Source organism: Poecilia mexicana, unplaced genomic scaffold (assembly GCF_051168715.1).
Source record: "Poecilia mexicana isolate PSO_F unplaced genomic scaffold, ASM5116871v1 scaffold_2, whole genome shotgun sequence".
NCBI classification, from domain to species: Eukaryota; Metazoa; Chordata; class Actinopteri; order Cyprinodontiformes; family Poeciliidae; genus Poecilia; species Poecilia mexicana.
This window is the reverse complement of record NW_028263371.1, coordinates 30,252,504-30,265,612: the sequence shown is the minus strand read 5'-3', so window position 1 is coordinate 30,265,612 and position 13,109 is coordinate 30,252,504. Positions and strand designations below refer to the sequence as shown.

The following is a 13,109-nucleotide window of genomic DNA, read 5'->3' as shown; positions in this document are numbered from 1 at the left end:
TTTTTATTAAAAGACATAATAATAATGGCTGTGGAAATAAATAAGACATGAGAAGTGTGCAGTGAGAATAAGTTCCAACTGTGTCGTTCTCAAGCTTCACTCTCCTTTATCAGTCAGTGGCTTAAAAACGTTTAACTTCTCAGAATATAAATCAAAACACAAGATCATTGTATTGAAATTAATTTTTATAGATTCATGTTTTGTTCCAATGAGTCTGACCTTTCAATTGGTTTTCAACAGCTTACCTGTTTTTCTGAATATATTTTAAAGTATTTCTTTGGACTGTGGTTATTGTTTTTTTTAGTCAGCCATGACAGCAAAACCGGTAGTTCTGGAAATATTAGAAAGTCCAAAAAATTGAGTACGTTGTGGACTTTTAAAGAGAACAACACACACTCAAAATGTTATGTTGTAATAATGTGATTCGGTGGGGAAAAATATTTCACCTCACAAGATGATGTAAAAATCTTTGACTCTTCTCTTCCACTCAGTTTAATCCTTCAAAAAAAAAAAAAAAAAAAACTTTGGACCAATTATTGTTCTGACTTTCTTAAAACCTTCATAGTAATGTGTTTTTGTCACAGCTGATTTCCGCCTTGCACTAATTTGTACATCAGCATGTTTGTTTCAGATCCACATTTTCCAGATTTTAAAGCAAATGTTTCAAATCAACTCTGCATCTACTGATTATTTATTCATAACCTGCAATAAGAAATTGTTTGCTGACACCAATAAATCACAACTTAAAGTCTTGTACCAAAATATTTATTACAGTAAAAATGAGTAGTTATTCAGCAGAATTACTACTCATCAAAATAACCTGATATGCAATTCTGATATATTGATATGAAATGCTTTATTCAGTACAACTATAAATAATTCTCTTTTTTGAGAATACAAAGGGGAAATTAAAATAAAGAACAATAAAGGAATTTGTTTTTATTTTAAATGAAATACATATTGAATTTTATACTAGAACTAACAAAAAATCAACCTTGTGTTGAAATTATTAAAGTATTTTAAATCATCATCTTCCTATTAATCTGGGATCAGGCCAGGGAGGCATTGCTCCTTTGAGGGAATCCCAAATTCTCAGTGCAGCTGAGAAACGTCGTCCCTCCAGTTTGTCCTGGTTCTTCCTCGGGGTCTCGTCCTGATGAACCCGGAACATCTTACCAAGGAGCCTAACTTCACAATAAGTTCTTTTCCCACAGCCTTTGACCTCAGGTGTAGCTGTTTCATCTCTTTCACAACAAAGTAGTAGCTCAGTTAGATTTTTCATGGTTAACTTTTTCAAAGTCTGATTTTTCTCTTGGATTTTCTGATGACTGCTGGTCTTTGTGGCAGCGGTGTTTTAGGTCTGATGGACATACGATGTCTGCCACTGTTGTAGGTACCACAAGAGGTTCCGAAACACTGAGAAACAACAACAGAGAGCATCTTATTTTGCGTTGCTTCATTCCTCTGCTATTTCTCTTTTCCATGCATTTGAAGCAAAGTGAGTTAAATCTGATGAACACATCAGATGGGAAGAAGGCAGAATGACAGATTAAATGTTCTAAAATTAAAGGTTACATAAATCTGCAGTGCTTGAAATACAAAGAAAAGGGAGATAGTAGTACATGCAGAAGTAGATTCATATTTTAAAATGTTGCAAACAAGAGAAAGCAGAATAAAGTCTGGTGTGAATGAGGAATAACAATAAAAGCCTTAGAGAGTCAACATCTGATGCATCTTCACTTTCCCAGTGTGATACAAATATATTCAGTTGTGATTAAGTGGCTATTGCTACTTCCATTTAATATTATACCAACCTGATGTCTTCTCTTGTCTCTACTGTAGCATCCTCCTTCTCTTCTTTATTCTTACAGCTGTTAAACGTGTAATCTCTGCAAAGTGGGTTTAAAACATTACAGCAGTCAAAGCACATAAAAAAAACATAACATTTTTAATAAATACATAACAGCACAAATGTTCTATTGAGTGAAAACATTCAAACTGAAGTTTATCACTAAGTTACGTTCTACAAGTTATATTTTATGACTTATCATCTAGTAAAACAAATAACTTATTTATCAGATCTTTTACACATGCACAAACAGCTCTTAAATTAAAAAAAAAAATCAGACTAGCAATTTTTTTATGCCATTACTTTGGCGCCCTTCTATTGCAGCACCCCTACATGTCAAATATGGTTCATACCAATATTTACGCAAGTGAGAAAACAGAATAAATATTGGTGTAAATGGGGAATAACAATAAAAATGGTCTTACGCCAACATGTCCAATGGATCTTCCTTCTTCCTGTGAGATACAAATATAGTTTAGTCACATAAACATTAATCAGCAGATAAAGACATTTACTGAGGTGACCTTTTGAAAAGGTACCAAATAAAATTATTGTAAAAATGAATAAATATTGGTGTAACTGGAGAATAAGAATAAAAGTATCTTACTGAGAGTTGATGTCTGATGTATCTTTATGTTTCCTGTGTGATCAAATATAGTTTTATCACAAACATTCATCATTTGATTGAGACATTTATTGAGGTGATATAACCATCTAGACACTGTGACAGCAGTACCTTTTCTCTGCCTGTTTTCTGGACGACACAAAGATGAGAGCAGCAACACAGAGCGCCAACACTAATCCAGCCACCACAAACAATCCTTTGGAGAAAGAGGAACATGTCGATGTGAACGATTCAAATTATAAATGTAAAAACTGAAACCTCAGCATGAACTTACCAATAATAATGTAACTGAAACCAGGTTCTACATCCAAACCTGGTGAGAGAACATCAGAGATCAGAGTCACAAACAGATCATCCGTCTATAAATGTGAGCCTTGAAAAAAGTTCCTCACCATCATCAGACGTCTCTGTGAGTCCAGGAACGGTGACCAGCAGCTCTCTGAGAGCAGCAGTTTGCACTAATACTGAACATTCAACCTGTGTGTTGTTGAGAGCTGAGAGCAGAGCAGTGGTGGTGGAAGTGACGGTACCGTTGGTGTTGGTCACTCTGCTGGTGTTGTAGTGGGAGAAGCTGAGGTTCTGATGGAGAACAGTCAGTGTTACCATGGGAACAGGTCGACCTGTGGCTGAACAGGTCACAACCGACCCTGGAGGAGAGTTTGTTCTGCTGATAGTAATGAAGGGTCCATGCAGCTCTGTGGGGAGAACAGACATGACAAATGTTACACCATTCAGAGAAAAGTTCACCATCTGCAGATGTTCTGCTGCTCTTCACTCACCAAAAAGTTTTATGCAGGTCCAACCTATCAGCGCTCCTTTAGGATAGGTGTTAAACAAACATCGGTAGCAGCCTTCATCCTCCTCCATCACCTTCCTGATCACCATGGAGCAGCTCTGCAGAGATTCGTACTGAAAATCAATTTTCTCCTTTAGGTGAGAACTCACTCTAGAACCAAACTTCTTGGTGTAAGTGGCGAGGTTCTTCTCTCCATCAGGAAGGACTTTCTGCCAGGTGATCTGGAGGACATCTTTATCCTCAGTGAGCCGACAGCTCAGAGAAGCCTGGTCTCCCACTGCTGCCCACACAGTCTCCTTCGTTTCTATTACAGCAAACTGACCTGAAAGGTATGAAGCTTTATATAATTGTCTGTTCTTTTTTTTAGTTCCTCTCAAAGTGTCTGAATAAAATGAGTTAACTTCGTAATCAGATTGCTATACTTCAAAAATGTGAGAGCCTTAAGTCAATTGTTAACAAAACAATTTCAATCAAAGAACTTGACAAAAGCTCCAAAAAAGTTTGTACGATATATATATACATTTACACTTTTCGTACTAAATGTTACCGTATTTAAAATTAAACTATAAATTGCACCCTACGTTTGACAAAACCTCGCTTTAGTGTTTAGACGAGGAATAGACGCCCTTCCCTGTGGGGATAAACTGACTAGTAAAATATTAAGAAAACATCGAATTATTGTGTTGTAGCCACTCAATAAATCTCCTGAAATTTTGTTTAAAATAAAATCCATCCACTGTAAAACATGACGAAAACGAAAGAAAAACTAAAAACGTAGGAACGATTAGCTCATTTCTTCGGTCTGTTAAAACAAATCATTTCTCACCAGTGTGAAGGAAGGTGGCGATGAAAAAACAGCTGGTTATAACATGATGAAACATTTTGCGGTCCTTTAGGAAAGTCTCCAGACTTCCTGTTCTGCTCGGTTTATTTCGAGCTGGGCGGAAACAAGACAGGTGTGTCCCGAGTGACGTGACGACGTCTGCGCCTCCGTAAAGGTGTGACGCATATATCCAAATTCATCACTCTTTTCTTTTCTTCTTTGATTACTTTCTTATCAGGTGCAGTTTTTAAAGGCACGTCCTGAGCCTCTTTGATTACAGCGTACAAACAAAATATATAGATTATAGAGGAAAGAGAAATAAAGAATTAAAGGAAATGTATGTGCAGTCAAGTCAAAATAATATATGCAAATAAAACAAGGATATATTTTGATAATGCAAATGTGCTTATTTTGCTTAGCAGTGACTCAACGGGGCTGTTAAATGAATCTTACGCTCCTTTCATGTTCCTTTGAGACATGACGTTAAGGTAAATGTGTCTAAAAGAAAGAAAAATGCATTCATGGTTGAACTTATTTTCCCAGAGATAACAATCTTTATACCCTAGATGGGTAACGGAGTAGATTATTTTGCAATATGGTGATTTAAACAGGTTGTTCTGCTGGTAACCAGACATCAGGAAGAAAAAAAATTAAAGCAAATTTAAGCAAATAAGCTGTAACTACGCATACAAAATGCATTTCTTTCCATTAGGACGACAAAAATCAATAGAAAGAGAAAGTACAGAACAGCTTTACACACGTCTTGAGGTAAGGTGATTTTATTTATGCACTACATTTTCAGCAAAAAGGCAATTCAAAGTACTTTACATGAATTAGAAGGAAATACAAACAGTATTAGTGTTTAGTTTATCCAACCAAATAGATCTCCAAATGGGATCAATTCAGTTTTCAAGCAATTTGAAAACTCATGTCAATCTGTCAGGTCAGAGGTCAGCGGCAAAAATTCAGTCTTTTTGCCGCTGAAGGAAGTGCTTTGAGGTTGTTGTTCTCTGGACTTTTCCTGGCAGAAAGTCGCTGCTTAACCTCATTCGTCAGCTTCATTAAAGGTGTCATGTTCCTGTAAAAACAATTTTGAATATCAAATCAAGTAAATATTAATGTAAATCCGATAACATCCCGCAGAAGTTAGCCTAATTTCCAAAGGAGACCTGGCTCAGGCAGGCAGCATGACATAAAATTATATTTAATTAAAAGACATGATGATGCAAATAAATAAGACATGCTAGGAAATGTTAAAAAGGAATTCCAATGAGAGGAATTAACCTCAAGCATCGACTCCCTAAAGTGGAGAATTTGTGATGTCTTTGGGAAAAAAAGAGCATCATTTCATTGTCATGTGCATTGAAAAAAAATGCTTTAAAGTGCAAATCTGCAACTAAAATCTTCATATTACATTAATTTTTACTGTATATATATATATGAGGAATACAAAGTACTACTACGGCATAACTTTATAAACTGACTAAATTTAGGTGAAATCTTAACCTAAGAAAGGTTTTTATATTGAGAATGAACAGATCTAAGATCAAACTAAAACAGAAAATGTTTGTTCTGTTACAAAATGTTCTCACCTCCCCATTGGTTCTGGTCTTAGTGGTGTTTTGTTATTCTCATCGTCTCTGTGAACAGAAAAGCAATCAGAATTTAAGAGGCTTTTTATATGGCATGGATTAAAAAGGCTAATGAAGAAAATTACCTGTTTTTGACATTTTTATGTCTCCAGAGGGCGATGATTGCAACACCACAAGTCAAGACAATACCAGCGACAACTCCAAGGATCAAGGGGATTTCTTTGAGAAAAAGAAGAGAAATGTTTAATGGACCAACACAGAAAACAGAAATCAAACGTTTAGACAAGAAAACTTACTCAGATCTTTAGACTCCTGACTCTCATCAGGATGTAAACTAGATTGTTTCTTTAACTCTGTCAAAGAAAGAAAGCTTGAGAATCCCAAACTGATCATTAGTCTATAAACTGAGAGTTTTAGAAAGTTTCTTACCATAATCAGACATCTTTTTGAGTCCAGGAACGGTGACCAGTCGCTCTCTGAGAGCAGCAGAGTGAACTGATACTGAACATCCAACCTGTGTGCTGCTGACAGCTGACAGTAGAGCTGTGGTGGTGACGGTGACGGTACCGTTGGTGTTGGTCTCTCTGCTGGTGTTGTAGTGGGAGAAGCTGAGGTTCTGATGGAGAACAGTCAGTGTTACCATGGGAACAGGTCGACCTGTGGCTGAACAGGTCACAACCGACCCTGGAGGAGAGTTTGATCTGCTGGCATCAATAAAGGGTCCATGCAGCTCTGCAAGGGAAAAAAGAAGAAGAAATGTTCTAGTACTTTGTAATTTGCCACATTACAACCTCCAACAACAACTATAGCTGTCTTTCAACAATGATTTCTTCTTCGTTGGTCATCCACTGAAAACAGGTTGTCTCTTTCAAAAACATTGACGGTTTCCAGAAATGTTTTCATCTACACGGAAAATACAGAAAATACCCAAAATGTTAGTTTTACTCCCCTAGATCTGTATGTGGCGCTAAATAACATGGAACTGGATTTAAACTTAGTTCAGATTACACACATGGACTCATTAGATGATTTTTCAGGGCGACTGATTGCTTTGAATTACACTGAGGCCTGAGTTAGCCGCTGGTTTATCAGTCAGTTTTAAACCAAAACCATCTCAGTTTGAACATTAAAACATACGAAACAAAACAAGTTCATTTCCAAGAAAATGCTGTGACAAACTACTGAAACTTTTTTTTATTGATATATGGAACTAGACAATAATTCTATGATTTTTAATAGAATTCAAAATGTCTTTTAAGAAAGGTGTGTGTTGTTACAGATCTGCAGATGTTCTTTACTCACCGTAGAGTTTTAGGCAGGTCCAGCCGATCAGCGCTCCTTCAGAATAAGAATTAAACAAACATCGGTAGCAGCTTTCGTCCTGCTCCGTCACCTTCCTGATCACCATGGAGCAGCTCTGCAGAGATTCATACTGAAAATCCATCTTCTCCTCCAGTCCTGCACTCACTCTGGAACCATACTTCTCGGTGTAAGTGGCGAGGTTCTTCTCTCCATCGAGGAGGACTTTCTGCCAGGTGACTTGGAGGACATCTTTAGTTTTAGAGAGCCGACAGCTCAGAGAGGCCTGGTCTCCCACTGCTGCCCAAACAGTCTGCTGGGTTTCAATCACAGCCACTAAACCTGCATGAAGGAGATCAGACTATCTGTATGATTTTATAACATATAACTGAAGTTTGTGCAACATGCCTTTACATACTTGCAAAAATAAAAATAGTCTGCCCCAACTAAGATTTGTAAGGCGTTTACTTTCATTTAAACGTGAAGAAAATCCACAAGTTAAAACGTTTTTATCAACAAGCTGTCCCCAGCAGCTTTAGCAGAAAGCTGTGAAAGACAAAATGTTCTGATCTTACCTTTTATAAAGATTCCCAACAAGAAAAATAAAATTGGGACCGCAGAGCGTGACATTTTGAGCGCCATAATTTAAAAATACGACGTAACCCTAAAGAGGAGGTGCTTGACCGCAAACAAAACAAAACAAAACACGAATTGAACGCCGATTTAAAATCTGAGCATTAGATTAGCAAATATATAAGTGTAGTAGTAGTCTATTTTAATCGCTTAGTTTAAATTAAGCTCTCTCTTTGCATTTTTTCCCCTCCGTGTAAAATCGCCGCCGTCCTACGCATGCGCCCTTAATCTACTTTCGCTTTCTGTTGGAAGGCATGTTGGGTTTTTGGCGATATAAAAGCTGCTGAACCAGAGAGACAGACATAAAACACACAGTGACGTCCAATAAGAAAACACTCATTTATTGTAGTTTGATTTAAACATACAGCTGCATCAGTAGCAGAGAAAAAACATCTGACAAAACCTGGGTGAAAAACTATTTTATCAGAAATAGACAGCGACCTCCAGTGGCCATTTACCTAAATAAAGAAGTTTTGTATTTTTTTTCCTTTTTAAAATTACATCAAATAAATTAAAAATAGATTTAAAAAACGAGTAAAATTGGTTTTCACCTTCGATAACAACATGAGCAGTTTTTCTTTGTAGAGAAACTTCAAAATTGCTTTGCATTTCTGTCTTATTTAAGATAATACAAACTAAGACGACAGAAAGAAAAACAAAAGAAATTGCAACGTCCACACATCAACTTATACAAGCAAAGAATAAGATTTACGCTGTAATGTATTTGGCTATATATGGTACAGGTGAATATTTTTGACATCATAGGCAAAAAAAAAATCATCCTCATCCAAATTAATCAAAACTTTCAAGCAGTCCTTGAATTATTCTATATTTTTATTAGTTTTTCCTTTATTTCTAATGTGTGATATAACATCTGTGAAGGCTCAGGTTCTGTCAGTATTCTGTTTAGGAATAAGTACTGACTCTGGGATTAAAGTATATTCATTCGTTCGTTCGTTTACCACATAACAGCTGAAAAAGATAAAAATAATGTAATTTTCTTTTTACATCTGTTTGAATATGATACTTTGTTTTTCTTTGCCTATAAACAATATAAACTTTCGTCAAGTTTATATTGTTTTAAATGAATGCAAAAGAAAAGAAGAACAAAAGTTTTAATTTCTGTTTCAGTTTTTCCCATTATTGTGTTTCAACATCAAATTTAAAACATTTTTCTTTCTGGTTTTACATAATTGATTTCATCGGAAATCGTGAACATATGCAAAGATCCAAAATATCAAGCTTAAAGTCCTCATAATTGCAGAGTTTCTTTTGAATCAACAGCAGCAACTTCAACATCTGTCTAATTCATTACGTAGATGCAAACATTGTAGTAAATGTATTGTGGTAAAAAATAATAATACATTCTTCTCTATTAATCACCCAGTGAAAGCATTTAAAAGATAATCTTTAGATTTGTAAAAAAAACAACAAAAAAAAACAACATATAAAAATAAAAAAAAGTAAACAAAAACAAAACACTTGTAAACAAACAAATGGGAGCCCCATTATTTTTTTTAAAAAAGCAGGAAAACAATCGGGAAATACTTGAAAATGTGCGGGAGGCTTTTTTTTCCCTTTTTGTCTAACAGCATAATTACAAAAATGTTTTGTCACCATCTTTTATCGAATTTTGTGTAAAAACCAAACAAGGCATCATTGAAAACAATACAAAATCAGAAAATGTTTCACACTTTCAATCATAAACACTGATTGTTGGAATGTTCAATGGAATTGATACAAAAACAGCATACAGGCAAAGTATATTTATATACATTTTGGTAGATCTAAAAACAACAGTGTAAAAGAAAAAATATGCACATGTATATACAGTTAAAAAACAAATTAACTTTTTATGTAAAGAGTAGAATTATAATGCTTCATGTGACAGTGCAAATATGCTTGCAATGTTTCTCAGTGCATTGATTTGAAGGGACAGAAAAAAATATGGTCAGGACGGGAAAAGTTATAGGTTTTCCTCACACTGCCTTCAACCCATTTGAAACATGAAGTTAAATATTCCCCTGACAAAGCAAAAAAAACAAAACAAAAAAAACCATAAATTTTACAATAAAACCTATTTTCCCATGAAATATTTTTCATAACTTAGCTGGGTGAAGCAATAAATTTGTTACAAAAATGAGATGGAAATATACTGTTCTGCTGAAAACCGAAGAAAAATAAACCACGTATTTCTGTCGCTTGGGTTTCAAAAATCTCTTGAAAGTGACATTGAGTTGTCATGGTAACATGACGAAAGAAGAAGGTACAGGATAGCTTTACACAATTCATATTAATGTTTAGTTTTTTAAAACGCAATAGATCCCCAAGTGGGATTTAATTATGTTTTCAACCATTTTGAATGATCAACTGGATCTTTAACTCTCATGTCAATCTGTCAGGTCAGAGGTCATAAACAGACTTTTTGCCACTGAAGGAAATACTTCAAGGTTGTTGTTTTCTGAACATTTCTTGGCAGGTGATCGCTGTCTAATGTCATTCATCAGCTTCATTAAAGGTGTCATGTTCCTGAAAAAAATTCAAATATTACATCAAATATAAATCAGATAATATTCTGCAGAAGCTAACCTCATTTCCAACCTCATAACCTGGACCAGAAAGGCAGCATGACATAAAACTATATTTAATTAAAAGTCATGATGAAAATGATGGCAGTGCAAAAAAAAAAAGAGATTGATAGGATATTTACAACTGAATTGTTACAAGGAATTGCAGTTAGATGAATTGACCTCAAACATCACCCTCTGACGTGATGTTTTTGAAAAGAAAAAAAAAGAGCATCATTTCATTGTCTGATTAAGAACAAGCTTAGCTGAACAAATTCGTGCATGACATGTTCAGATTATGTTCATTTGTAATGTATATATGAGGAATAAAAAGTACTAGTATGGCTTAACTTCATAAACTGACTAAACTGAGGTAAAATCTTAACCTAAGAAAGGTTTTTATATTGAGAATGAACAGATCTAAGATCAAACTAAAACAGAAAATGTTTGTTCTGTTACAAAATGTTCTCACCTTCCCTTATGTTCTGGTCTTAGTGGTGTTTTGTTATTCTCATCATCTCTGTGAACAGAAAAGCAATCAGAATTTAAGAGGTTTTCACAGGCCACGCATTAAAAATGCTAATCAAGAAATTTACCCGTTTTGGACATTTTTATATCTCCATAGGGCGATGATTGCAACACCACAACAAGTCAAAACTATACCAGCGACAACTCCAAGGATCAAGGGGATTTCTTTGAGAAAAAGAAGAGAAATGTTTAATGGAACAACACAAAAAATGGAAATTAAACTTTTTGACGAGAAAACTTACTCAGATCTTTAGACTCCTGACTCTCAACAAGATGTAAACTAGGTTGTTTCTCTAACTCTGTCAAAGAAAGAAAGCTTGAGAATCCCAAACTAATCATTAGTCTATAAATTGAGAGTTTTAGAAAGTTTCTCACCATCATCAGACGTCTCTGTGAGTCCAGGAACGGTGACCAGCAGCTCTCTGGGAGCAGCAGAGTGAACTGAAACTGAACATCCAATCTGTGTGCTGCTGACAGCTGACAGCAGAGCTGTAGTGGTGACGGTGACAGTACCATTGGTGTTGGTCTCTCTGCTGGTGTTGTAGTGGGAGAAGCTGAGGTTCTGATGGAGAACAGTCAGTGTTACCATGGGAACAGGTCGACCTGTGGCTGAACAGGTCACAACCGATCCTGGAGGAGAGTTTGATCTGCTGACATTAGTGAAGGGTCCATGCAGCTCTAAAGACAGAACAGAGGTCAGCATTAATATCTAGCTATAGAAGTTAACACTATGATACAGTCAGGTTCTCACCATAAACTATCAGACATGTTCGTCCTGTCAGAGCTCCATCAGGATAAGTGTTGAACAGACAGAGATAACATCCTGCATCCTGATCTGTAACGTTCCTAATAACTATAGAGTTCTTCTGCAGTCCAGCTTCTGTAAACTGAACTTTATCTCTAAATCCATCATTCACTGTTTCACCATAATACTCGCTGTAGGAACCAATATTCCTCTCTGTCCTCTCCAAGACCTTCTGCCAGGTGACCTGCTGGACGTCTTTAGTTTCCAGCAGCTGACAGCTGAGAGGAGCATCTTCTCCTACTGCTGCTGACACCATCTGCTGGGTTTGGATCACAGCTGCTAGACCTGTATGAAGGAGATCAGATTACCTGTGTCTGGCTTTTATGACAAAAGTACCTTGCAAAACAATTCATATATGTCACACTTTGTCACAAACTTCAGTATAGTTTAATAGAGTTGGATGTTGTTGATATGCAACATTTGGAGCATAAATGAGCTATTCTGATAGTAAAAGTGGGCTAAAAAAATTAATTTGCACAAGTCATTAAAGGGCAAGTTCTAACTGCTAAAAACTAGTTGACACCACAAATTTTACTTTTATTTCTAATGCAATAGGTTGCACTACATTATTGCATTGTAGGGATAATAAAGTAAAGCAGCTTCAACAGAAATGTATGCCACACTTTTCAGATTTAGATTTATAAAAAATCTTTTGCATTAAATATGCTTCAGTTTGTGTTTGAAATAGGACAAAATGCGGAACATGAAAACCTTTACATGCTATAATAAATAAACGAGACGGTCTACTTCCATAAAGATTTGTCTGCTGTTTACTTTCAATTTAAAACATGATCGAAATACAAAAGTTAAAAACGTTTTTAATAACAAAACTGTCTGCTACATTTTAGCATAAAGCTGCGAAAGACAAATGTTCTGATCGTACCTTTATTCAAGATTCCCAACAGGAAAAATAAAATCGGTACAGCAGGCATGTGCTCCATATGTGCGCCAGAATTTCAAATACGAATTTCTACGACGTGACGCTGAAAAGTGGTGCCTGCACGACACGAAAATAAATTTGAATTTATGAGCAAACAGCGTCTTTTGCGTAAACAACTTACGCTTAAATGCAGGTCTCAGTTTGATTTTCACCGCCAAAACGGACGTGCTTTTAAACTTTCACTTCCGGTCATGACGCTTATGTTTTATCATATGACCAAAGTGCCAATTTTCAAAATAAAATAAAATAAATAAAATAAAATAAAATAAAATAAAATAAAATAAAATAAAATAAAATAAAATAAAATAAAATAAAATCAAGTCATTATATTAAGTTCCAAGCCCAGTTCACACTACACGATTTTTCCCTTATGACAATAAGGCAATGAACGCCGAGAAAAGGCGATGTTTATGGTAGATTAATTAAAAAAAAGACGATTAAAACCTTTGACCTTAAACACCTTGTGTTTTCTGCTGCCTAGGTTTTCTCCCATTACCTATATTTTCTGCCAAGAGCGTAATAGTTTAAGCACTAAGCTTTTTAAATTACCAGTAAAAACACTGGGGTGGGTGGAAATAGGACACAATCTAAGTGATATGCATTTATTGTTGATGGTCGAGTTTGGTTACCTCTAACACATAAATTAAAACAT

The 13,109-nt window shown here is 35.5% G+C and overlaps 3 protein-coding genes across 6 annotated transcripts; all 3 read right to left on the bottom strand.

Annotated features, from left to right (window-relative positions):
- Positions 1–749: 749 nt before the first annotated feature.
- On the bottom strand, positions 750–4,240 carry LOC148160758 (OX-2 membrane glycoprotein-like). 2 transcript variants are annotated; one of them, XM_088014395.1, is made up of 9 exons: positions 4,097–4,240; positions 3,254–3,592; positions 2,867–3,169; positions 2,749–2,787; positions 2,586–2,670; positions 2,457–2,489; positions 2,275–2,304; positions 1,815–1,889; positions 750–1,416 (listed from the first exon to the last, which is right to left on the bottom strand). In XM_088014395.1, exons 1-9 carry the CDS (start codon positions 4,149–4,151, stop codon positions 1,266–1,268), a joined length of 1,110 nt encoding a protein of 369 aa, XP_087870521.1. In that variant the 5' UTR covers positions 4,152–4,240; the 3' UTR covers positions 750–1,265. The 2 variants fall into 2 exon arrangements, with proteins under 2 accessions (XP_087870521.1, XP_087870526.1); XM_088014400.1 differs by lacking the exon at positions 2,457–2,489.
- A 616-nt stretch (positions 4,241–4,856) lies between these two features.
- LOC106909958 (OX-2 membrane glycoprotein-like) lies at positions 4,857–7,854 on the bottom strand. Of its 2 annotated transcripts, XM_014976463.2 has the most exons (7): positions 7,560–7,853; positions 6,988–7,326; positions 6,115–6,417; positions 5,982–6,038; positions 5,811–5,904; positions 5,686–5,733; positions 4,857–5,171 (listed from the first exon to the last, which is right to left on the bottom strand). In XM_014976463.2, the coding sequence occupies exons 1-7, from the start codon at positions 7,624–7,626 to the stop codon at positions 5,045–5,047; spliced, it is 1,035 nt and encodes a 344-aa protein (XP_014831949.2). In that variant the 5' UTR covers positions 7,627–7,853; the 3' UTR covers positions 4,857–5,044. The 2 variants fall into 2 exon arrangements, with proteins under 2 accessions (XP_014831949.2, XP_087870554.1); XM_088014428.1 differs by lacking the exons at positions 4,857–5,171; positions 5,686–5,733; positions 5,811–5,904; positions 5,982–6,038 and having other exon boundaries at positions 6,083–6,417; positions 7,560–7,854.
- An 88-nt stretch (positions 7,855–7,942) lies between these two features.
- Positions 7,943–12,740, bottom strand: LOC106909959 (OX-2 membrane glycoprotein-like). 2 transcript variants are annotated; one of them, XM_088014419.1, is made up of 7 exons: positions 12,401–12,740; positions 11,464–11,802; positions 11,088–11,390; positions 10,955–11,011; positions 10,781–10,877; positions 10,657–10,704; positions 7,943–10,146 (listed from the first exon to the last, which is right to left on the bottom strand). In XM_088014419.1, the coding sequence occupies exons 1-7, from the start codon at positions 12,456–12,458 to the stop codon at positions 10,008–10,010; spliced, it is 1,041 nt and encodes a 346-aa protein (XP_087870545.1). In that variant the 5' UTR covers positions 12,459–12,740; the 3' UTR covers positions 7,943–10,007. The 2 variants fall into 2 exon arrangements, with proteins under 2 accessions (XP_087870545.1, XP_087870550.1); XM_088014424.1 differs by lacking the exons at positions 7,943–10,146; positions 10,657–10,704; positions 10,781–10,877; positions 10,955–11,011 and having other exon boundaries at positions 11,056–11,390; positions 12,401–12,725.
- Between the last annotated feature and the right edge of the window lie 369 nt (positions 12,741–13,109).

Excerpts from the sequence above, each read along its gene's own strand:
- LOC148160758 (XM_088014395.1), bottom strand. The coding sequence starts at position 4,151 with ATGTTTCATCATGTTATAACCAGCTGTTTTTTCATCGCCACCTTCCTT. Across the intron at positions 3,170-3,253 it reads GACCTGCATAAAACTTTTTG|AGCTGCATGGACCCTTCATT; the intron begins GTGAGTGAAGAG and ends TTCTCCCCACAG. Across the intron at positions 2,671-2,748 it reads TTTCAGTTACATTATTATTG|GATTGTTTGTGGTGGCTGGA; the intron begins GTAAGTTCATGC and ends CTTTCTCCAAAG.
- LOC106909958 (XM_014976463.2), bottom strand. The coding sequence starts at position 7,626 with ATGGCGCTCAAAATGTCACGCTCTGCGGTCCCAATTTTATTTTTCTTG. Across the intron at positions 7,327-7,559 it reads GTTGGGAATCTTTATAAAAG|GTTTAGTGGCTGTGATTGAA; the intron begins GTAAGATCAGAA and ends TCCTTCATGCAG. Across the intron at positions 6,418-6,987 it reads GACCTGCCTAAAACTCTACG|AGCTGCATGGACCCTTTATT; the intron begins GTGAGTAAAGAA and ends TTTCCCTTGCAG.
- LOC106909959 (XM_088014419.1), bottom strand. The coding sequence starts at position 12,458 with ATGGAGCACATGCCTGCTGTACCGATTTTATTTTTCCTGTTGGGAATC. Across the intron at positions 11,012-11,087 it reads CACAGAGACGTCTGATGATG|AGTTAGAGAAACAACCTAGT; the intron begins GTGAGAAACTTT and ends TTTCTTTGACAG. Across the intron at positions 10,147-10,656 it reads AGACCAGAACATAAGGGAAG|GAACATGACACCTTTAATGA; the intron begins GTGAGAACATTT and ends AATTTTTTTCAG.